Source organism: Triticum dicoccoides, chromosome 1B, assembly GCF_002162155.2.
Source record: "Triticum dicoccoides isolate Atlit2015 ecotype Zavitan chromosome 1B, WEW_v2.0, whole genome shotgun sequence".
Lineage (NCBI taxonomy): Eukaryota > Viridiplantae > Streptophyta > Magnoliopsida > Poales > Poaceae > Triticum > Triticum dicoccoides.
Window position 1 is genome coordinate 71,416,502 of NC_041381.1, and position 9,688 is coordinate 71,426,189.

At 46.4% G+C, this 9,688-nt stretch overlaps 1 protein-coding gene and 1 pseudogene across 1 annotated transcript; one reads left to right on the top strand and one right to left on the bottom strand.

Annotated features, from left to right (window-relative positions):
- The first annotated feature begins 86 nt into the window (after nucleotides 1-86).
- Nucleotides 87-2,252, top strand: LOC119320121 (annotated as a pseudogene).
- Nucleotides 2,253-5,323: 3,071 nt separating this feature from the next.
- On the bottom strand, nucleotides 5,324-7,251 carry LOC119320130 (remorin-like). Its single transcript, XM_037594254.1, has 6 exons — nucleotides 7,046-7,251; nucleotides 6,756-6,850; nucleotides 6,373-6,657; nucleotides 5,891-6,266; nucleotides 5,717-5,798; nucleotides 5,324-5,619 (listed from the first exon to the last, which is right to left on the bottom strand). The coding sequence occupies exons 1-6, from the start codon at nucleotides 7,069-7,071 to the stop codon at nucleotides 5,428-5,430; spliced, it is 1,056 nt and encodes a 351-aa protein (XP_037450151.1). The 5' UTR covers nucleotides 7,072-7,251; the 3' UTR covers nucleotides 5,324-5,427.
- Nucleotides 7,252-9,688: the final 2,437 nt, after the last annotated feature.

The window sequence follows — 9,688 nt, forward strand, 5'->3', positions numbered from 1 at the left end:
CCTCTTCTCTGGTCCCGTGCTGTGGTCCTTCACCGGCGGCGGCCTCTCCTTCGCCGCGACCGGAGACAAGCTGCACTGTGAGACCCCCGTCCTGCACCTCCGCTCCTCGGCCCCCATCATTCTTCTACTACGATACGCATGGTTGTGCTCAACTGGCCTTGCCATTTTACCTTCCAGATCTGAGCTCAGTTCCTCCTCGACGCTAGACCTCTACCGCCAAGTAGCCGCCGCCTCCTGACCTGTCGCCGCGGCCCTGCCTGCAGCTCTGATTTCTGGTGAGTTCCCTGCTTCTCTTCGTGCTTAATTTCCGTGTGCTGGGAGCCACCATCTTTTCGATTTCCCTTTGCTGGAAGTAGGGTGTGCTATGGTTAGGAGTACCACTGTGCTTGATTTAGTATGTATACTAGATAGAATGCAATGCTACCAATGGATTGACGCATGCAGTATGCCATCCTATTTCTTTGTAAAAGTTAATTTCAGCATCCCTCGATTAAATGTCTTATGAGTACATTATCCCAGTAACCCATTAGTAAAACCATCAGATGGATTTTCATTCTACTTATTAAACACCAGAAACAATTTGTCCCCCTGATTTGTCTAGGTAAAAGCAGGTCGGCGGCATCCTTATTGTTGTAAAATCTAGCTAACAGTAGGCATGACATGAGATGCATGAAATTCAAGGAATACGAGTGCTAGAAAGTGGTGGGTTAGTAAGTTGATTTGTTACTAGTGAAATAAAATGAAATTGCCGGTTCGAATGGGATAAATTGATTTGTCAACTATTTCCTTTTGTCTTATTTTTCTATCATTCATTTCTGATAAGTGTCAAAATTTTCATTTCAGTGTCAGTAGGCTGATGCGAAGACATGGACCTTCGCAAGGAAGTTAACGCCGCTAAGTTAACTGATGATCTAGTGGTCGATATCCTCTCCCGCTTGACATACAAGGACTTTTGCCGCTGCAAATGTGCCTATAAGGCCTGGTCTACCTTCTCATCCGATCCAGACTACCGCAAAAGGCTGCCCAAAAAAGTAACCACTGGACTTCTGTACCAAGACCGCAATAAGTCTGCTATCCCGCTTGTAAGCCTGTCCCGAGATGATGGAGAAATCGATGGAATTCTTGCTGACGTACCACACTATGAGCATTTAGAGTTTCTTGACTGCTGCAATGGTCTAGTCCTCTGCAAGTACAAGAGCAGCTATACTTCTCCAGGCATTTGCCGCTTTGTTGTGTGCAACCCAGCAACTCGAGAGTGGAGAATACTTCCTGATACTTTTGTTGGGACTGATAGCCACCGTTGTACAACTATTTTGGCCTTTGATCCTTCATGGTACCACACTTCTATGTCTTCAACTTTAATCGCCATTTCTTCAGTTTGGTGGGCAAACTTGAGATGTTTTCGTCTGCCGGTTCCACGTGGCTTGTGGATGATGAATGGGATTCTGAGATAACTTTTTCATGGGGGAAGCCTCACTTATTTCTTAATGGAATGTTGTGCGTGGAGATTAGGGGACAGCAAGTTTTGGTGTTTGAAGGTTTGGAGACAATGAGCGATGGCATACTGCCCTATCATTACACCATTGACTTGCCATTTGACTCTTTACCCGTGAGTAGTTTCACTGATGGCTGCTTTGACAAATCTTCAGGGATCTTACACTACGCATTGCCAGATAGGAGTGGTCATTCCATTGTAGTTTGGACTTTGGAGGATTATGCTCATCGTTTATGGCATTGGAGCCTGAAGTGCCATCTTAACATGGAAGATGCATTTGGAAGGAAAGACTTAGTTTACTTTGACAATGGAGGCATCGATGGTGCCTCCGACTGGTTTTGGAACTGCGATTACCGGATTCTTGCTCTCGACTTGCAGAGGGAGCTTGTTGGCCTCTCTGACCATAAGACAATGAAGCTTATCTCTTACAATATCAGCACCGGGGAACTTAATGAGATACGAGACGGCCTTGAGGGGTATCGATACTATGTGCCATGCTACTCAAAGCTTCCAGCCCAAGAACCTTCGGTGTAGTGTCATCTTCTGTAATCAGTGCCTCTGCGACTGTTCCTATGCTCTAGATGCTGAACTACCTTGTGTAATTATGCTAGTCGGTGAACCCTGTCGTTTTATTTTGTTGATGCAGGGGTGATATACTACCCTCCTGTACTGACGAAAAACTCTTCGCCATATGCCCCGGTTTACTACCTCCTAAGTTTGTTATATGTAAGATTACATGTCTTTCTTAGGCTCAGTATCATTGTGGTGTTTTTTCATGAGCAATTGTTTATATCTGTTTGTGGATAAGATCTCACTTTTGTAGATAGAGCCTGATATCAGTTATTTGAGTTTGCATTACAACTCTACGTTACACCTGCGATTATATGATGCTTTGCTTTTGACAAGTAATACTGTTACATCAGATTAAGCAGAAATATTCTCTGCATGTGTGGTACTGAAACTGGATCGAATGAATGTATTGTGTGAACCAAGGGATATGCATCCCAACATGGCATATGCATGATCTTTAGTTGGCAGCTTCGAATGACACATCCCAACAAGGATGCCACCAGCTGAAGCTATTGCAGGTAGAGTGTTCCAACAGCAAACTCTGCTTCCAACTAAAGATTAAGGAAAGATTCAGATAGGCTTCCTTTCTTGGTCTATTGGAAATCAAATAATAAAGGCCTAGGTTTGCTAATGAAATCAGTCAAAATTTCACTTTCTACCCGTGGCATGCAACTCTCATCCTAACTCCTTTTAACCTTTGAATGCAGGCCCGAAGTTTCAAGATCAAATGATGGAGATTGTGCCGTGCCAGGAAACGAAGGTTAGCTCATTAAAATTTGTATATCTAATTTGCACACAGGATACACTTTTTATGAACTCCTGCCTCCTCCAGGGGCTACTTGGTTATACTTGTTTTGTCACACTATGAGTCTTGTCGAAATTCCACCACGTGGAGTTTGCACACATCTGGTGACTTTTAGTAGTGGCCAACACTCTAGCCAGATTGATTTCATCCTCTCGAGAAGGGAAGATAGGCGTGCGTGCCTAGACTGTAAGGTGATACCTGGAGAGAGTGTTGTACCCCAGCATAAGCTGGTGGTTGCTGACTTCCGCTTTCGGATTCGTGTCCGGCAGGATAAGCGGGCTAAAGTCGCTAGAACGAAGTGGTGGAAGCTCAAGGGGAGGTAGCTCAGGCGTTCAAGGAGAGGGTCATTAAGGAGGGCCCTTGGGAGGAAGGAGGGGATGCGAACAATGTGTGGATGAAGATGGCAACTTGCATTCGTAAGGTGGCCTCAGAGGAGTTTGGAGTGTCCAGGGGAAGGAGAAGCAAAGATAAGGATACCTGGTGGTGGAATGATGATGTCCAGAAGGCGATTAAAGAGAAGAAAGATTGCTTCAGACACCTATACCTGGATAGGAGTGCACACAACATAGAGAAGTACAAGATGGCGAAGAAGGCCGCAAAGCGAGCTGTTGGTGAAGCAAGGGGTCGGGCGTATGAGGACCTCTACCAACGGTTAGGCACGAAGGAAGGCGAAAGGGACATCTATAAGATGGCCAAGATCCGAGAGAGGAAGACGAGGGATATTGGCCAAGTCAAATGCATCAAGGACGGAGCAGGCCAACTCTTGGTGAAGGACGAGGAGATTAAGCATAGATGGCGGGAGTACTTCGACAAGCTGTTCAATGGGGAGAATGAAAGCTCTACCATTGAACTGGACGACTCTTTTGATGAGACCAACATGCGTTTTGTGCGTCGAATCCAGGAGTCTGAGGTCAAGGAGGCTTTAAAAAGGATGAAGGGAGGCAAGGCGATGGGCCCGGATTGTATCCCCATTGAGGTGTGGAAAGGTCTCGGGGACATAGCGATAGTATGGCTAACCAAGCTTTTCAACCTCATTTTTCGGGCAAACAAGATGCCAGAAGAATGGAGACGGAGTATATTAGTACCAATCTTCAAGAACAAGGGGGATGTTCAGAGTTGTGCTAATTACCGTGGAATTAAGCTGATGAGCCATACAATGAAGCTATGGGAAAGAGTCATTGAGCACCGCTTAAGAAGAATGACAAGCGTGACCAAAAACCAGTTTGGTTTCATGCCTGGGAGGTCGACCATGGAAGCCATTTTCTTGGTACGACAGCTTATGGAGAGATATAGGGAGCAAAAGAAGGACTTGCATATGGTGTTCATTGACTTGGAGAAGGCCTATGATAAGATACTGCGGAATGTCATGTGGTGGGCCTTGGAAAAACACAAAGTCCCAGCAAAGTACATTACCCTCATCAAGGACATGTACGATAATGTTGTGACAAGTGTTCGAACAAGTGATGTCGACACTGATGACTTCCCGATTAAGATAGGACTGCATCAGGGGTCAGCTTTGAGCCCTTATCTTTTCGCATTGGTGATGGATGAGGTCACAAGGGATATACAAGGAGATATCCCATGGTGTATGCTCTTTGCGGATGATGTGGTGCTAGTTGACGATAGTCGGGCGGGGGTAAATAGGAAGTTAGAGTTATGGAGACAAACCTTGGAATCGAAAGGGTTTAGGCTTAGTAGGATTGAAACCGAGTACATGATGTGCGGTTTCAGCACTGATAGGTGTGAGGAGGAGGAGGTTAGCCTTGATGGTCAGGTGGTACCTCAGAAGGACACCTTTCGGTATTTGGGGTCAATGCTGCAGGAGGATGGGGGTATTGATGAAGATGTGAACCATCGGATCAAAGCCGGATGGATGAAGTGGCGCCAAGCTTCTGGCATTCTCTGTGACAAGAGAGTGCCACAAAAGCTAAAAGGCAAGTTCTACAGGACGGCGGTTCGACCCGCAATGTTGTATGGCGCTGAGTGTTGGCCGACTAAAAGGCGACATGTTCAACAGTTAGGTGTGGCGGAGATGCATATGTTGAGATGGATGTGTGGCCACACGAGGAAGGATCGAGTCCGGAATGATGATATACGAGATAGAGTTGGGGTAGCACCAATTGAAGAGAAACTTGTCCAACATCGTCTGAGATGGTTTGGGCATATCCAGCGCAGGCCTCCAGAAGCTCCAGTGCATAGCGGATGGCTAAAGCGTGCGGAGAATGTCAAGAGAGGGCGGGGTAGACCGAATTTGATATGGGAGGAGTCCGTTAAGAGAGACCTGAAGGATTGGGGTATCACCGAAGAGCTAGCTATGGACAGGGGTGCATGGAAGCTTGCTATCCATGTGCCAGAGCCATGAGTTGGTTGCGAGATCTTATGGGTTTCACCTCTAGCCTACCCCAACTTGTTTGGGACTAAAGGCTTTGTTGTTGTTGTTGTTGGAGTTTGCATTGGTTGGCGCAATGTACTTCATTTAGGCGATACATAAACAAGTATACACAGTAAAGCAGCAACACAACCAGATTCTTGGCCCACATTATGTGTGTCCATGGTTTCAGAAGCAGCCACAGGACCGTGGGAGCTTCCCCGTCGACCGGATTTTGGCCGCCTTCTCCCAGACTTTGCCCTCGGCGTTCCTTTTCTTGTCCTCTGCCGACATCCTCGACGCGGCGGCCACCTTGCTGATCCGCTTCATCTCGTCGTTGTACTCCTCCAGCGCCTTTGCTCGCTTCCTCTCTGAATCCCCCTGCAATCAAAACAGCCGGAAGATTGTGATCCAACGTAATGAAATGGAGAAGACAGAACAGAGCTAGTAGGAGGAATTCTAAGCAGCAACAGAGAACCTCTTTGGGCTCCTTCTGGCGCCTGGCCTTGGCCTTCTTCTCAGTCTCCCATTCGGCTATGGTTTCCATCGTCTCGTTATACCTGGAGGCGCGTTAATTAGTTAGCTCAAACATAGTACTGTAACGGTGATTAAAATTCTAAAGACCGTCGGTTTCCACAGGTCTTCTACTCACTGCTCCTTGATCTTAGCCAGCTTCTCCTTCTCCCACGCAGCCGCCATCCTCTCCGCCTCGCTGGAATAAACCATTCCTGGAGGCCTGGCTGCCGGTGGTGCCCTCTGATTCGCTGGTTCCTGCTCGTGCTTCCAGCTCTGTTTCCTCTCTCCTGGAAACGAGGTTGTCGGGTTAACCCCGGGTTTCGCCCTCTGATTTGCCTCCTCCTGCTCAAAGTTTCTGCTCCTCTTCTTGTCCGGTGTTTTCCTCGTGAAACTTGGATCGTCCTTCAGGTTCGGGACGGAGTCGACCACCTTCCCTACCACGTTCTGGCCTGGAGTTAGATCTCCTGGCTTCTTTGGCGCCGGTTTCACCGGCCTCCTCACCGACACATTTGCTGAAAGATGGCCATGATTTAGTAGTAAATGAGACATAAAATCCATTCTCATACTTGATTTGCCATATAACGATTTTGCCATGCTGTTTATGCGTGCATCCCTCACCTCCTTGTTCGTCTTCGTCGCCAACTTCAACGATTTCTTTGTTACCGCTAAACAATCTTGAGATTTTGCTTCCTTCAGTCGGCCTTTTCATGCTTCCACCTCTCCTGGGTGGTGATCTCGGAGGTGGGGCGGCTGTGGGCTCATGAACTGTTACACGCTTCTGCCGAGATGCTGTTTTTTCCGGGATAGGCTTCTGTTGGGATGGCAACTTCTCTTCCTCCATTGCAGCAATAGCATATGCCACTGCCGCCACCGTTGCTGCGTACGCGGCATCGTATTCTTCACCTGTACCCATTTGCCCGGAAGATATCAACTCCACATTCATTTATTCATGATCACATTCACAGGTCAAACCAATTGAAATGCGGATTTTGATGGTATACCTCTTCCAAAAGGCGTGCCTCGCTGTCGCTGTGGTGGCATTGCCATGGCCTGCCCGCTGCCCTGATCTTCCTGCCCCACGCCAGAAAACCGGACCCTGCAAAATAGCGAGTCAGCTTTGCGACATCGTCAACTGATTCTGCAGATACTAGCCTACCGCGGTGCAATGGGCAATGGCTGGCTCCCCATTTTTCTAAAAAAAGTCTGAAACATATGGAAAAGAAACCCATAGAAAGTAGTAATGCCAATGCTACAAACAGAGCTCTATCTGAAGGTTCCCTTGAGGTGATACCTCGATTGTCTCATTCCACCGTCCATGGCGCACAACCGAACCGTGGGAGAAGAGAACCAAGGGCCTTTTTGATGCGCAACCTTATGTCGCCGGACTTACAAGCTTATGTTCTAAGCTAAAAGCATTGCAGCACATATATATACATATGGGGAGAGAGATAGAGATAGAAAGATAGAAAGAGAGGGAGATGGGGCGAGGCACGAAAGCTGTTATCTTGGAGGCAAGCAAGTGGGATCGCTTTTGCCTCGTTAACAAGTCTCTGGGAATCTGCTGGACTCCTTTTGCTTTGCAGTGTGGTTAGCTGCTTTGCTACTGCCACTATTATTCCTCTACCTCTTCTGGATATTTGGGTTTCTTGACCCCCCTGACGGAGTCTTTTTGCCTTGTCATGCAGATTTCAGTCTTATTCACGGCAGTCTTATAAAGTTCTACACCTATAATTAAGTTTCCAACGAACGGGGCTTCTTGCTGCTGCCTTGTTGCCTTGTTTGCAAGGAAAGATTCTCTGTGCTTGGTATGCTGATCAAGACATGACAGAGAAGTAATGTGGTGTCGTCGGTAGATTTTCCATTCATCGGGGGCACAAAGTCGTCCACTCAAAGTCAGTTTAGTTATTAGTCCAGCCGGTCTCCTCCGGTTTGAAAAGATGCTCCCTTTTTTTTATAACATATTTTGACTTCAATGTACCAGGGAACACCCCATGCAGCCCATTTACTACGCCACCCAGCCTGTTCACCTTTCTCTTAAAAAAAATAAACTTTTTCCATTTTAAAAAGCAACTAGAAAGTTTGCCATTTTCAAAAAGTAAAAATTCACATCTGGCAAATTTGCATGTTAATTGTAAAGGAAGCATGTGAATTTGCCATGGTACAATTAAGAACATACAAAAATACAATGCATTTCAAGTTGCCAAAAAATGAGTATGATGAAAAAATGGACGAGTGATCTGGAAAAATAAAATTTTCATGTTAAACTTTCAATCTGCCATCCTCTAGATAAAAAATGCCGTGAAAAAATACACATTTTCTTATGAAAAAACATAGAAACATAAATTCATAAATGCCATGCTCTGAAATATGAAGATTCCCCTGGTGCTTTATAAAATTGCCGTTTCTCCAGTTTATAAATTTACTACTATGATAAATAAAAATGACATGCCAATAAAAATGAAAATGACATCCTCTTAATAATAAAACTGTCAACAATAATAAAAATTCCATGCTCTCAATAATTTTACCACCCCGATTACAATAAAACTGACATGCTCCTAATAATAAAAATGACATGTTATTAATAACAAAAATGACATGCCCTTGATCATAAAACTTCCATCCTCTTGATAATAAAAATGCCATGTTACTAATTATTAAAATGACATACTCTTAATAAAACAAATGCCATGTGAGGAAGTAAAATAAACAATTCCAAAAAAAAGTCATGAATAAGTGATAAAAATTCTCAAAAACTTGCCAAGGGGGCATTCCGGAAAGACCTAGAACTTGCAATGCTACCTATAATAAAAATACACATGGCAAGTTTGAAATCTTCCCCTCTAAAAATAGGGATTTTTATTTCAGAAATATGAGAAATTGACATTTTAGGGGAAAAAGTCAAACTCAAATTCATAAATGTATTTGAATACATAAATGTATTTTTTAGGATGAAATACATAAATGTATTTGAGTGCGTGTGTTCACATACCCCGCTTCATCAGCCAAGTGGTGAGTGTGCGTGGCGCTGGTGTAGCATTTCCGTAAACTTTTGGCTCTCCCGAATAATGACGCGTTCGGAGTTGTAGTAGTATTTTGCTTGGACCTGTAATCTTTTTTTTTCTGTGAATAACTTGGACCTGTAATGTACCTAAGAGCAACTCCAACGGGCCGACCCAAACGGACGGCGCATTTGTCCACTTTATGTTCGTTTGGGTCGGCCGCCTGCCCTGCGTCCGCTCTGTTTTGCATTTGGGTCGGCAGTGCATTTAACGCGTCGACCCATTTTCATGTCAGCGGCGACATACATTGCCGACTTTAAAAAATATCACCACACAGTTCATGTTGGCGCACTCGTCGGCGGTCGGCACACATGCCAGTACACAAAAAAAGGTGAGACTTGAGTTCGACCATGCCATCGCGGCCCCGTGGTCATGCCAGCGCACAAGCCGGCATACAAAAAAAGAAGGCGCCCGCGGCCACGAGATCACTCGTCGATGAACTTGAGCATGTCGGCCATCATTTTCTCGAACCACGACCTCTTCCTTGGCGACACGGTGTTGAGATCCATCTCCACCCCGGTCATCATGCTCGCGAGAGCCACTTCTTTGGTCTCCTTCATTGACGAGGCCGTGCTGGCTAGTGTTTAACCGTAGCATATAGAGCGCCTCCCTCGTTCCGCTGCGACGCGGGCGTTGATGACCTCCTGCTGCGTGGCGGCGGCGACGGCGGCGGCCGCGACGGCTTCACCCCTCGTGTCCGCCGCCCGCTGTTCGGGTGTCAGCGCCTTCTTTGGCTTGGTCGTGGCGGCGGTCTTGCGCGGGGCACGAGGCTTGCCTTTGCCGGAGGGGGCGATCTTCATGCCGGACGAGGCGAGGGAGGCGAGGCCGGCGGCGGCGTCGAGGTCGAGGTCGTCGTCCATGGCGGGTGTGGG

Bases quoted from the DNA above. Each gene is read 5' to 3' on its own strand.
- LOC119320130 (XM_037594254.1), bottom strand. From the start codon at position 7,071: ATGGACGGTGGAATGAGACAATCGAG. The intron at 6,267-6,372 runs GTGAGGGATGCA...GCCATCTTTCAG, and splicing joins CGACGAAGACGAACAAGGAG to CAAATGTGTCGGTGAGGAGG. The intron at 5,620-5,716 runs GTTCTCTGTTGC...TTTTGATTGCAG, and splicing joins GCCAGAAGGAGCCCAAAGAG to GGGGATTCAGAGAGGAAGCG.